Genomic DNA, 14,673 nt, shown 5'->3' with positions numbered 1-14,673 from the left:
TCTCCATAAAACATCCCCATGAGCTACAAGGCTGGCTGGTGGTGTGGGTACTGGAAAACATTCAGCTTAGCTAACATAACTGCACTGTCTTGCCTGATGATTGAATAGGTAAATTGTGAAGTTTACACAGTATTTTATTGGTCAGCCATTTAGGGAAATTTGAAATAAGACACAAGTCAAGCCTCAAGAACATAATACATAGTATTGTTAGGAGTACAGAGAAAAAAACTTTTCTGCAAATTGAGAGAAAAAAATTGTAGTTGTTTGAAATAGGTATTTACTCCTTGTCTAAAATTTATGAAAATATTTTTCATTCTGAAGAGATAAACATATTGTAGAAAGATTTTGTTGGGATATTATGACCTATTGTTGAGAACTTGGGATTTACTGTTTTATGCTTAAAATTTTTTAATGGCTTTAAATTAAATATGTAAATGGTTTGGGAAATAAAAATTCTTCTAAAAAATAGGTTATATCGACTTATTTTGAAATGTTTCAGAGCCAGTTCTTGGTTTTGTTATTTTTATGTTTATTTTAATTTCAGTTCTAGGATTTACCAAGATTTTGAAGTTACTGTACCTGATTCTATCACTTCTTGGGTGGCTACTGCTTTTGTGATCTCCGAGGACTTAGGTCTTGGACTAACAACTACTCCAGTGGAGGTAGCATTTTAAAGGGCTGCTCATAAATGTTATAGTGCCATGAATCTAAGGAAGTGTCAGTTCTTCAATGGATTTTTAATAAATGATTATTTATGATGTTGATCACAGTTTAGGGATTCCTTGGCTTTGCCCTTCTGTTTTTCAACTGTTTTATAGTTTAGAATGTGAGCTGTATTAAACTAGATCCATATTAAGATTTGAATAGAAAAGTTTATTATTGACCTGATCCAACTACTTCCAAAGGCCAGAATATAGAGTGCTTTCTGCATGTCCCTCTTCAAGGATCAGCAGAACTTCTTGAGCTGTCCACCCTAGCAGACATTCCTCCACCTCTCTTTGGTCAAATTGCATCACATGTTGCTTCCTAAACCAGTCACTGGCAAGAGGAATATAGTGACTGTGATTGGCCCTAGACCAGTAGTTCTCAGCTCTGTCAAACCTGAATGCCTCTCCCCCTTTAAAACTTTTTATTTGAAAATACTTTCAAACTTACAGGACAGTTACAAAAATGGTACAAACCTATACAGAGAACTCCAACATACCCCTACAATCCCAGATACCTAGGTCTGTCAATTTTAACTTTTTGCCATATTTGCCATTTTTTCTTTTGTTCTTTTTCTTTCTTTCTCTCTCATCTATCTATCTTTTTACTTTCTGAACACTTGAGTGTAGGTGTATATGTCAGACTCCTTGAACACTTAATACTGCCATGTACGTTTCCTAAGAACAAGGATATTCACTCATGTAACCACTAAAATGCAGTTATCAAGTTCAAGCAATTTAACATTAACATAAAGCTAACAGTCTATTTACAGTCCAGTTTTTCATATGTCCCAGTGGTGTCCGATTGAGCCTTTTCTCCACCCTTGCTGGATCCCCTACAGGATTATGTATTCCATTTAGTTGTCATTGTCTCTTTAGTTGCTTTTTTCTTTTTAGTTGTGGGCACATACCCAGCACAACCATTCCCAAACATACCGTTCAATGGGATTGATCATATTCACAATACTGTAGTACCCTCACCACCTTCCATTACTAAAACTTCCCATCTCCCCAAACAGAAACCCTACACCCATTACGCATTAACTCCTCATTCCCCCTGCCTCCTGCTCCTGACAACCTGTACTCTAATTTCTGTCTCTGTGACTTGCATATTCTCCAATATTTTCATTGTAGTTACCATGGCTGAAGCTCCCTTTTCATAGCAGATATTTTGCATTGTCCCTTTGCCATCCTGAAATTAAATTCATAGATAATATAACCTACCTACATACACAATTAAAAAAAAATCAGTATGATGCCCTAAATGAGATACTAAAGAGAAACAAAAGAACGTAATGTATAACAATATAATATGTATTTCAGAGTATAAGTGACCAGGCACAGCTCCACTAGAAGGCTTAGTGACATACTTCTATGTTTACTCCAGACATAGAATCACCCTCCATGTAACAGCTACAAATGCAGTTTGATATACATGTATTGTTTCAGCAACTCAAAAACTTTGAGTGGTGTTGCCTGTGGTGATGCATAGTTCTGAAATTGTGAACAACTTTTGGTAAAGTTACAAACAAAACAAGGCACAACCTTCTCCCAATTTACAAAATAAGTCGAATTCATGAAAAAAAGTGTGTATTAAAATTGTGCAAAAAATGCTTTGGATTTATATATAAATTAAAATTAAGTTTTAGGCTTAAGTAATTATAAACAGGTACTATGTCTACATTAATGTCTGAAGGGACATTTAAGAGTCGTAAGGAATGTGAGACAATTCTTCATTGTCTGGGACTGTGCTGAGCATTTCAGACGTTTACCCACTAAGTGTAAAGTGTGAAGCATTTTAACCTGAATTAAAATGATATGTATTCATTGTGTTCTTTCCAGCTTCAAGCCTTCCAACCATTTTTCATTTTTTTGAATCTTCCCTACTCTGTTATCAGAGGTGAAGAATTTGCTTTGGAAGTAACCATACTCAATTATTTGAAACTTGCCACCGAGGTAATATATTCAAGCTTTTGTTAATCATTTGCATTTCTGGAGAAAATGGAGAAAGCATGTTCTTATTATGTAGGGATTGGTGTGTGTAACGGTGGGGTATCTGGGTGTCAAGGCATTTTATACATTTCTGAGAGATTGAAAATACACTTTGACAGGAATTTCTTCTGTTTATTTATGACATTTAAGGATGTTATTAACACGTCTAAGCATTCTCTCCCTAGTTTTCAGCACAGGCTCTCCACTTCAGGCAGGTTACTGCCTTATTGCGTCTCTGAGGCCTGGCTTTATCTTTCCCGCCTCACATTTTTTCCTGCTCCTCCCCATGTTGTCAATTTTTCACTGTCATTCCTTGTGCCCACTGCATTGGCAGTAATTATTCCCTTCAAGACCTGGCTCAAAACTAAGATACCTTCCCTGAGGAATCTCACCCCATTCTGTTATGTTTGTAGTCCCATGTTTATATGGTGGGTTATATTTTCAAGGAAATGTTGTTGAGTCATGGGCCTTTTGTCTTCTTAGCTGCTGGTTAGTTGTTTATGTTGTGTCCATAGTAGTGTTAACCAAATGATCGCTTCCCCCCATCCAGGGTAAGTAGGGATATAGAATTAACTTTATTACGTGAAAACACCATAATCTCTTTAAGCACTATAAGTAAATTATTTTCTTTTGTCACTTTTTTTATTAGAGCAATTGTAGGTATATAGAAAAATCATGCAGAAAGTACAGAGTTCTCATATACTGCCACCCCCATGGTTTTCCCTATTATTAACACTTTGCATTAGTGTGGTGCTTTTGTTAAAATTGATGAAACAATGTTATTATAATTATACCAGTAACTGTAGTTGATAGTTTATGTTAGGGCTCACTATATAGTACATTTCTATGGTTTTTAAAATATTTATTCTGGGAACATACATGCAACCTAAAATTTCCCATTTTATCCATGCTCGCAAATAAACGAATTCAGTGGTTGTTAATTACATTCACAATGTTGTGCTACCCTCACCACTGTCACCCAAACTTTTGCATCACCCCAAACAGAAAATCCGTACAAATTAAGTGTTAATGCCCCAGCCCCACTCATAAAATAAATTGTTTTGTGTTTTTTGTTTTTGCTTTTTAATCTTGTCAATGTGGTATAGCGTAAAGAGAAAGGATCTGGAATCAGAAGCCCTGGATTCAGTGTCAAGCTCTGCTGCTTACTGGCAAATAACTTAATCTTAATTTTCTCATCTGTGAAATGGGAATCTTAATTATTATATCTACAAAAATATTTTGAGAAGCAAATGAGAAAATAAATGGGAAAACAGTTGCTACAATACAGTGTAAGGCCTAGAGAAATGCTATTCGTGATGAGCTGGCAACTTCAGCATAATTTTTAAAAGTTTATAACCAGAATCGCACCAGGACTAATGTCTGAGTCACACTTGAGTAATTTTAGCAGAGACTCTCAAAGAGTGATAACATTTTGTCCTATTTGTCTCAGATTTTTCTAATGAGACCAGTGTCCCAGGGTGACACAGTTATATCAGGCTGGTAGCAATATCAATATATGAAATAACCTTTCTGGCTCATTCTTACTGCTCTATGGCTTAGGGTAATGAAAGAATTTAATATTAGTGGGAGGACCTGAAGTGGATCTGAAGAGTATCTTTCCCCAAATTTATTAAGGTAGAAGGAGAAAGCATAGAAAAGAAATTAAGGTTTCCCTGAAACCTTTATGAGGTCCTCTTTGGCTGAAACTTTGTCATAGTTTTTCTAGTCTTGGGCATCAGATTTAATAGCACTTAAAGTGGTGATAAAACAACACTTACCGGAGAGCATTTATTATACAAACCAAGTGATATATTTTTTTCTTCCAGGTTAACATAACCATTGGGAAAAGTAACAAATTTGATATTCTAATGGCTTCAAATGAAATAAATGCCACAGGGTATCAGCAGACTGTACTGGTTCGCAGTGAAGATGGAGCAACTGTTCTTTTCCCTATAAAGCCAACACATTTGGGAGAAATTCCTATCACTGTCACAGCTATTTCTCCCACTGCTTCTGATGCTGTCACCCAGAAGATTTTAGTAAAGGTAAATGTTTGAGGTCTTAAATAAAGGAAAATACATAATTGAAAAGAAGCAAAAAGTGGTTTTTCTCTTGGTTAAATTTGTGGCAAGACCTCATGGGTTATCTCCTCCAGCCTTCTAGTAATGTATAACTATTTTCTCATCTCTGTGTAAAAATATCTCAAATATATGTTTTAGAAGTAATTGCCAATTTCCCTTTAGATTTAATAAGGGAATGTGACTATTAAAAAATGTTTACAGTCAATTACATCCACAAACTGTTTGGGATCCTATTAAATTAGTTAAGTTGGTATATAGATTTGGAATTTTTGGAATTCCTCAGAGCAGGTAAAAGAGATTTTGTAGATTTTTCCAGAGAATACATTATGCACAAAAAGGCAGCTCAGCATAGTGAACAAGCACTTGGTTTCTGGGTTCATATCCCAGCTCTGCCAGGTGTGACTTTGGACAAGGTATTTAATCTCTCTGTTTGGATAATAATAGGGCCTACTTCAGAGGAGTTTTCTCATTACCCTTTCTCTTCTTCCTTGCCATTTTTATTGCCATTCCATAAAATGTTTTGTCTAATTTAACTAGAAAGTAAACATTTATTATCAGATTTGAAGTAAGGATCAAGAAATGGTGGGTACCTAAGTAGCCATATACAAATTGCAGGTGCAACAAGCCAGATGCTTGTCTTCATATTTGCGTACAGTTCCCTGTAAATAGGTTAGTTGAGATCATGTTAATTGTGTTCCTTTTTTGGACAGGCTGAAGGAATAGAAAAATCGTATTCACAATCCATCTTCTTAGACTTGACTGACAACAAGAAACAAGCTACCCTGAAAACTTTGAGTTTTTCATTTCCTCCTGATACAGTGAGTGGTAGTGAAAGAGTTTACATCACTGCAATAGGTAAGAATAGAATATATCTCCATTATTGATTTATTTGTATATGGTAATATATATTTCCATCTATTTATAGATGTGTTTTTCTTATTTAGTCCTAATGAGAAGAGGTTTAAAAACTTTTTAGTTTGTACCATCTCCTGATTGTAATAGGAAAACTATCAAAATATGAATTCTATATGAATTCTTTTCATTCTTCAATGTGCATATGAAAGACTTGGGGATCTTATTAAAAAGCAGATTCTGGTTCATTAGGTGTGGAGAGGGGCCTGGGATGCTGATGCTTCTGGTTTGCGGACCACACTTTGAGTAGCAAGACCTTGATAATAATGTGGTTGGGTTATTTCTAAGAACAGAGATTTTGGATTCTGTGGCTCTTGACCACTGGTAAATATCAGAAACTTCTATGGAGCTTTGTAAAAAAATTAAAAAGAAATATCTGGGCTCTACTCTAAACCTACTAAATCAGAATCTCATGGCGTATGACTAGGGCATGTGTATTTTGAAAAAGTTTGTGAGTGATTCTTACAACCTCCAAAGATTGAGAACTACAGCCAAAAGCAGTTCTCTGTGCAGGAACCAAGTAAACTTTACAGTAGATTTGGTCACCCTTTCCTGTCACCTCCCAGTAACCTGAAAGAACTTTTGGATTAACTATTAAAGATAGCTTCCTCATAAACTGTTTATGTACTTGTGCTTTGTAAATAACTGAAGGAAATGCTTTAATTAAACACCCTGAAGAACTTATTAGGTCCTAGGTTATTCTATAATCTGCAAGTTCGGTACCACTGAACTTGCAGTATCATTCATTTGACCAGTTTTCCTAAAATTCTCAAATGTTTCTATTCTTTTCTGAGCAGTGGAATAATCATATTTCTTCAGTGACAGATGCCTTCTGTACTCAGTGGAAGTCTCTGCAACCAGCACTTATTGAATATTTACTGAATTAATTGGATGTCTTTGCTTTCAGGAGATATTCTTGGTCCCTCTATCAACGGCTTAGCCTCATTGATTCAGATGCCTTACGGCTGTGGTGAACAGAACATGATAAATTTTGCTCCAAATATTTATATCTTGGATTATTTGACTAAAACAAAACAGCTGACAGATAATTTAAAAGAAAAGGCCCTTTCATTTATGAGGCAAGGTAAGCATTTTAGAGACATACTTTTATTTGTACAAAAAAGTTTTTTTAAATTTTTTTCCAGGTGGAGTTTACTCTAGACCATATTTCAAAAACAGATTTTTGTCTTTGATATGTGATGGTAGGGATAGTTGGTGTTGAAATGTGCTAGAAATACAAGCAATGGGAAGCTGTTACCATTCGTACTTCTAGCTAATTGTCCATTAATTATTGCTAAGATGTTAGAAATGGCTTGGAGGAGTTAGTCTCTGGAGCAGTTTGCGTTTTAATAAGGGACCTAAAACCTAAAATTCTTTAAATATCTAAAGGAGTGGGTGTTCATTTATTCATTACACATTTATGGAGTATCTCTTTTGTGCCAGAATTGGTTCTAGTGCTGAAGAAACAGAAGTCAGAGCCTTTCCTTTCAAGGAATTCATTGTTAAATGGGGAAGACAGTCCTGTACACAAACATACATAGTGTTGTGTGGTTCATGTGGTGGGGGTCATCTCAGCTCATTTAAAATATCAAGCAGGTGTTAGGAGAGAAAGTTCTGTATGTGAAGGACCTGCTGGCCCCTTGGAAAATGCCATGCTGATGATGGCTGTATGCTGACTCCTTGAGAGATGGATGCCATTCACAGATGCCCAGGCACTTGGTGTCTGCAGCTCGCTAATAACAGCACTTATTAAATGTTAATTAATAACTGTTAATTATCACTTACTGTGTAGCAGGCAGTGCTCTAAGCACTTTACTTCCAATAGCTCATTTAATGCTCACTAGTAGTATTTGTATTATTCCTATTTTTACAGATGAGAACAATGAGGCAGAAATTTAACTGATTTTCCAAGGGTCACATAGCAAGTAAGTTGGTGGACCTGGAATTTGGCCTTGATATCTGACCCCAGAGTCCATGCTGTTAGCATCCATACTTATGTGAAAATTAGAAGTTGTGAGAAGTTTTTAATAATAACAAAGCAAATTGATTTCCTGAAATACTTTAAAAAGCCAAATGCCCAAACTTATAGTCTCAGCTTTGTGCTTCTTTTTCAGGGAACCTCTAGAGAGATCTTTGTGCATATGAGTTGATGTGTATATATGATTTGTATGATACACACTATCCATCAAACTCATGAATATTAGAAGGGTTTATACAGAATTATTGGAAAATGCTTGTTTAGTATAATCTGAAAAAAGCATGATTCAACATTTTCCAATTCCTAAATCTTTTTTTTCATGAAGAATGAGTTAAATTCAAAGTAGAGTCAAGCTGTTATGCTTTTTTGATAAATTTTCCACAGTTAAGAATTAGAAGACTCAGCTAAGATACTATTTTGATGTGAGCCGTCCTTCTAGTTTTCCTCATTATGTAGAGACCAGTTTATCCTAAACCAAATTCTATGTGATAGTAGTAATAACAACTAATCCCGTTCAAGTGCTTTACAAATGCTTTCATTTAATTCCCACAAAACCCTTATGAGGTAGGTGTATTGTTGTTTATTATTTCCATTCTACAGATGAGAAAACTGAGGCACAAGAGGTTAAATAACTTGCCTGTGATTACCCAGCACATGGGGCAGAGTTGGGCCATGAACTCAGGTTCCCAGGTGGTTAGAGGCAACAGGATAGGATGAAAGAGAACCAGGAATTGGGCCTAGATACTTGGGTATGGCTAATGTGAAAGAGGTCTCAATAGGAGTTCTGATAAAATACTAAGAGAGGAAAATGTAGATCTGTAGGGAAGGAGACACCAAGGTTAGAACCTGGAGTGTGTTGGGTTAGACCAGAGTGAGCTGTAAGGTGTTTGATTCAGGTAGATGAGCTGGATCTGCATTGAGTAGGATGGTACAGACAAAGGTTGAATGATAGAGACAGGCAAGGAGTTGGGAGTCAGGATCCATGCACACTGCCTGTGCCGGTTTGAATGTATTATGTCCCCCAAAACATAATATCATTATTCTCATGATAACGTGCTACTGTCACCTCTGTCCAGTTTCAAACACTTTGGTTCAACCTCGTTAAACATTCTGCTCATAATAAGCAACTGCTCTCCATTCTTTAGCCTCGTTCTATGTTCTGGTAACTTATATTTCATACCTCTGTCTGTTCTTTTGTGTGTAGGATTTCAGATATCTTGTTCTCCAGTTCCTGAGTGTTTTCTTCTGCCTCTTGAGGTCGGCTATTGTATGTCTCCATTGTGTTTTCATCTCTGGTGTTGTGCCTTTCATTTCCATAGATGCTGCCAGTTGGTTTTTCAAACTTTTGATTTCTACCTTATGTTTGCCCAGTGTTCTTTATATCCTTCATCTCTTTTGCCATATCTTCCCTGAACCCATTGACTTGGTTTTTGAATTGATTTGGAATATTTCTCTGAAAATCTTTAATAGATTGTTTCATTAAAGTGAAACAGTATCTCAGCTGTATCTTAATTGAGGTGTAAGTTTGTTCCTTTTACTGGGCCATATCTTAGTTTTTCCTGGTGTGATTTGTAGCTTTCTGTTGTCTAGGCATTGGTTTCCTTGGACACCCCAATCAGATTTTCCCAGACCAGAATGTGTTCAGGTCTCAGAATGGGACTATATTTAGTGTCAAGTTTCCCTGAGGGTGTGTCTTAGAAGATTGACAGACTTCCCTGTGAGGTCTCTAGCTGCTGTGCTTTTCCTAACCTGCCCAGTAGATGGCGTCTGTCAGCCTGTCACTCCTGACTGGTGTAAGGAGGTGCGGCCCGTTTAATTCTCCTCTTAGGTTGTTTCTGTTTTGACTGTTTTGTCCCAGGCCCTGGGGTCAGTTCTGAAGGGATGGCTGGCACTAGAGCTGGGCCCACCTCCTTCCTCTTAGGGGAGATACACCCCTAGGGAGCTATCTTCTGCATTTGAATTATTTCTTTGTCTCTCTGACTCTGTTAACTCCACCCCTGTCTGGGTCAGGGCACTGTTAACTGAAAATGGCTGAGGCTCTCTCCACTGAACCACTCAGGTTGAGAGAGAAAAAAAAGGAAAGAAAGCCCTCTTTCAGAGCCAGTCCATGGCCCCTCAGTTTTGCCTGTCTGTCAGAGAGAGCACCTGGTCTTCTGGGCTCCCTTTCCTGGGGCACAGGTGTTTTTTAGCTCTCTAAGGCCAGTCATCTTTAAAAGCCTCTGTATTTTTCCTTTTTTGTTTTAATTAATGTTTTTTCCTGTCAGTCCACCTCCTCTCCACTGGGAGTGATCTCAGGGTACTTTGCTGCTTATTAGTTGTTTGTCTATGTTTGTAGCTTGTATTCATCAGTCTACATTTGTTAATTAAAACCCAAGTTGAAGCTAGGCTGAGTTATATTTTCTTGCTCTGGGAATGCTGCTTTCTCCCATAGCGAGGTCTTGCAGCTCAGCCTGCTGTAGGGGGAGGGGGCTCCCAGCACAGTTCCACAGTTTTTACTTACAGATTTTATGCTGCGATCTCAGCCATTCCACCCAATCCAGGTTGATGTACTATGTTTGGACAGTCATGGTTGTCCCCCAGCAGTTGTTCCAGTTTATTTACTAGTTGTTTCTGGTTGTTTATTTGTTGCTCCAGGGGACTAACTAAATTCCACACCTCCATATGCCACCATCTTGCTCCTTTTCTCTCACTGGTCATAGCTTTTGATTAGTGACTTTGAATCTTTGGGGGCCTGTCTATGAGGACAGCCATGTTTCAACCCACACTGCACAAAGGACATGGCAGAGGACACTTAAAGATGCTATGCTTCCTCAGGGCTGTGGGGGACAGTTAGCTGAAGGGTACATTTTCTCCCAAGCCAAGAAAGCTCAGCTTAGGGGAGCCGATGAAGAAGCTGTTAGTGCACTTCCTGATCCCCTCTTTAGGGCACTTTGGAGCTGGTCTGTGTCCCCTTTATGTGTCCCTGGCCCTGTGCCTGTTTCAGCTGGGAAAGACTGTCTAGGGAAACTCCTCTCTGCCTCGTGCTCCTCCTTCCAGAATTTGCCCTCTAGGCAAAAGCAGCATGAGACAAAGAAAGGAGTGTAAACAGAGGTGGACAGTCTGGGGCAAAAACTTGCCAGGTTCAAACACCCGGGAGAGGGAGGTCTGTCTCCTGGGAAACAGAGGGGACAGCCAAACTCCTGTATACAGGGGGAATCCAAAACAACTAACAAGCAAAAGCCTAGGACAAGACAGAGGCCCAGAAAAACAGGGAAAACCCAGCACACTGCATTTGCCTTGGGCAGACCTTCCTGATAGGAAGGCTTGAAGCTCAGATATCTCAGTTTTCTCATCAACTGGTGACAGAATCAAGAAACAGACATCTCAGGGAATCAATTCCAAGTTAACATTTTTAAGTATTAAATTTTATAGTGTGCGAGAAAAGAGTACAAGACAAAGAAACAGGAAATGATGGCACATCAAAAGGTAGAGGATAAAAAAACAGAAAACACTAACAAAAAAGACCAGAATGTGGACATACTGAACAGAGCCTTTAAAATGATGATTTTAACAATGTCCAAGGAGATGAAAGAAAATGCAGAGAAAGATCGAAAGTGTATCAGGAAAACAATGAGCAATATGAGAATCTTAATAAAGAGACAGAGGTTTTAAAAACTTTCCCTATTTGCAGATGACATAATCCTATAAACAGAAAATCCTGAAAAGTCCACAACAAAGCTCCTAGAGCTAATAAGTGAATTCAGCAAAGTGGCTGTGTACAAGACCAGCACCTCAAAATCAGCAGTGTTTCTATACACAAGGAATGAACAATTGGAAGAAGAAATTACAAAAAAAAATTCCGTTTACAATAGTGACTAAAAGAATCAAATATTGAGGAATAAATATAACCAAAGATGTAAAGGACTTGGACACAAAAAACTACCAAAACATTGCTAAAAGAAATCAAAGAAGTTCTAAATAAATGGAAGGACATTCCGTGTTCATGGATTGTAAAACTAAATATCATTAAGATGTCAGTCCTACCTGAAAACGATTAACAGATTCAGCACAATCCCAATCAAAATTCCAACAACCTTCTTTGCAGAAATGGAAAAGTCAGTCATCAAATATATAGGGAAGGCTAAGTGGCCCCAAACAGCTAAAGCCATCTTGAAAAATAAGATTGAAGTTGGAGGACTTGCACTTCCTGATCTTAAAACTTATTACAAAGCCACAGTAATCAAAAGAGTTTGGTATTGGCATAAGGACAGACATACAGACCAATGGAATAGGATTAAGAGCTCAGAGATCAACCCTCCCAGTTATGGCAAACTGAGTTTTGACAAGGGAGCAAAGACTACTCAATTGGGAAAGAATAGTTTATTCTACAAATGGTGCAGGGAAAACTGGATCCCCATTTGCCAAAAAAAAAAAAAAAAAAAAAAAAAAAAATACATTAGAACCCCTACCTTACACCTTGTACAAAAAATCAACTCAAAATGGATCAAAGAACTAAGTATAAGAGCCTGAACTAACAAATTCCTGGAAGAAAATATAGGGGAGCATCTTTAAGAACTTGTGTTACCCAAAGCACAAGCAACAGAAGAAAAAATAGATAAATGGAACTGAATCAAAATTAAAAACTTTCTCACCTCAGAGGACTTTATCATGGAAGTAAAATGACAACCTACGCAGGGGAGAAAATCTTTGGAAACCACATATCTGATAAAGGTTTACTATCCAGAATATATTAAAACATCCTTCAACTTAACAAAAAGACAATCCAATTTAAAAATGGGCAAAGACTTGAACCATCATCTCTCCAAAGAAGATATACAAATGGCCAGAAAGCACATGGAAAGATGCACATGGAAAGATCAAAACTACAATGAGATATTTCACAGCCATTAGAATGGCTGCTGTTTAAAAACCAGAAAATAACAAGTGTTAGAGAGGATGTGGAGAAATAGGAATGCTTATTCATTGCTGGGGGAAACGTGAAATGGTGCAGCCACTGTGGAGGACAGTTTGGTGTTTCCTCAGAAAGCTAAGTATCGAACTACTATATGACCTGGCAATCCCACCAGTAGGTATATTCCCAAAAGGATTGAAAGCCAGGACTTGAGCAGATATTTACACACCGATTTTGCTGGTTTGGATATGTTATGTCCCTACAAAAGACATGTTTTTATCCAATCTTGTGGGATATTTATATTAGGTTGTTTCCATGGAGATGTGACTCACCCAACTGTAGGTGATACTTTTGAGTAGACTGTTTCCATGGAGGTGTGGCCCCACCCATTCATCATGAGTCTTGATAAATTTACTGGAGCCCTGTAAGAGCTCAGATAGGAGTTCAGTGCTGCAGCTCAGAGACATTTTGGAGATGGTCTTTGAAAGCAGACTTTTGCTAGCCTTGAGTTTGCCTAGGAGAACCTAAGAGATCATCCCCAGATGCTTAGAGAGAAACGTCTTGGGAGAAAGCCATTTTGAAACCAGAACCCCAGAGCAGATGCCAGTCACGTGCCTTCCCAGCTGCCACTGGCCTTTCTTCAGTGAATGTATCCTATTGTGGATGCCTTTGTTTAAATACTTTTATGGCCTTAGGACTGTAACTTTGTAACCAGATAATCCCCCTTTATAAAAGCCAATCCATTTCTGGTGTTTTGCATAACGGCAGCATTGGCAAACTGGAACACCGATGTTCATAGTGGCATTGTTCACAATTGCCGTGAGATGGAAGCAACTCAAGTGTCCATCAACTGATGAATGGATATATAAAATGTTGTATATACATAAAATATTGAACATTATTCAGCTTTAAAAAGGAAGGTTCTGATACATGTAACAACATGGGTAAACCTTAATGACATAATGTTGAGTGAAATAAGCAGGACAAATATTGTATGAGCTCACTGATTTGAAATAATTTGAATAAGCAAACAACTTATAGAGTCAGAATCTAGAATATAGGTCTCCATGGGACAGGGTGAGGATAGGGAATTGGAAGTTAAGGCTTAAAATGTACCGGGTTCCTATTTGGAATGATGGAAATGTTTAATAATGGATGTTGGTGATGGGAGCACGGCATTGTAAATGTAATTAGCAGCACTGAAATATATATCTGAATGTGATTAAAAGGGAAATGTTAAATTGTATATATGGTAACAGAGTACAAATTTTTTAAAAATCCGTGGATCTACACTATACAAACAGCCAACCCTAAGTTAAATCATAGACTACAGTTAATAGTGCAAATATAAAAATGTGATTGCCAATTGTAACATATTCCATACCAGTGTAGGTGTTAGTAATAGGCTGATTTATGAGAATCCTGTATTTCATGCATGATTGTTCTGTAAATTTACCACAAGTTCTCTAATAAAGAAAAAATTAAAAGATTCAGTTTGGCTGGTTTCAAGTAGAAAGTAAATAGGAATGACTGGCGCTTATGTTTTGGTATAAATTATTTTGGATCTTTTAATAAAAGCATTAAGTAAAATATTTCAGAAAATGCCATGTAATTCTATATTTATGTATGCTTTGTGAACTATAACTTTGGCTAATCAAATATTAATGTTTTAAAAAGACAGGAGAATTTTTTATAGTTTGAATCATTTAAGGAATCATAACTCATCCCTTAAAAATAACTTGTGTGTGTATCCTAGATACTATGCTCTGGGTCAGCAGAGGCCCTAAAAATGAATAGTCCAAATCCTCAGTGTCTGTTTTTTTTTTTTGTTCCTCCAAAAGCAGCACTGGCCCATCTGTCCACCAGTCCTGATCGGATAGGTGTCAGGGTGGTCACTTGGGAGCCTTCCTCATGTTTGTTGGTTGTTATAAGGTACAGAGCTGCCAGAGGACACAGAAAGCATTGTTCTCTAAATACAAAATATTATTCAAATTGTTGTTGGCACAATGAACATTACTGTTGTAAGGTAAGCAGGTCCCACTTTGGGATAGAGTGGAGTCCAGTGGTTACAGCACTGGCTTGGGAGGCAGTCAGATTTGATCTCTAAATCCCAGC

The 14,673-nt window shown here is 37.5% G+C and overlaps 1 protein-coding gene across 2 annotated transcripts in view; it reads left to right on the top strand.

Annotated features, from left to right (window-relative positions):
- CD109 (CD109 molecule) overlaps positions 1 to 14,673 on the top strand; it is a 243,344-nt gene that overhangs the window by 176,890 nt on the left and 51,781 nt on the right. For both annotated transcript variants that reach the window (XM_037844054.1, XM_037844053.1), the window contains 5 exons: positions 545 to 662; positions 2,547 to 2,660; positions 4,523 to 4,741; positions 5,488 to 5,632; positions 6,597 to 6,773. In XM_037844054.1, coding sequence (XP_037699982.1) covers positions 545 to 662; positions 2,547 to 2,660; positions 4,523 to 4,741; positions 5,488 to 5,632; positions 6,597 to 6,773 — 773 coding nt within the window. The remainder of the gene's footprint in view (positions 1 to 544; positions 663 to 2,546; positions 2,661 to 4,522; positions 4,742 to 5,487; positions 5,633 to 6,596; positions 6,774 to 14,673) is intronic.

Source organism: Choloepus didactylus, chromosome 7 (genome assembly GCF_015220235.1).
Source record: "Choloepus didactylus isolate mChoDid1 chromosome 7, mChoDid1.pri, whole genome shotgun sequence".
NCBI lineage: Eukaryota > Metazoa > Chordata > Mammalia > Pilosa > Megalonychidae > Choloepus > Choloepus didactylus.
This window is presented reverse-complemented; position numbering and strand designations above follow the sequence as displayed.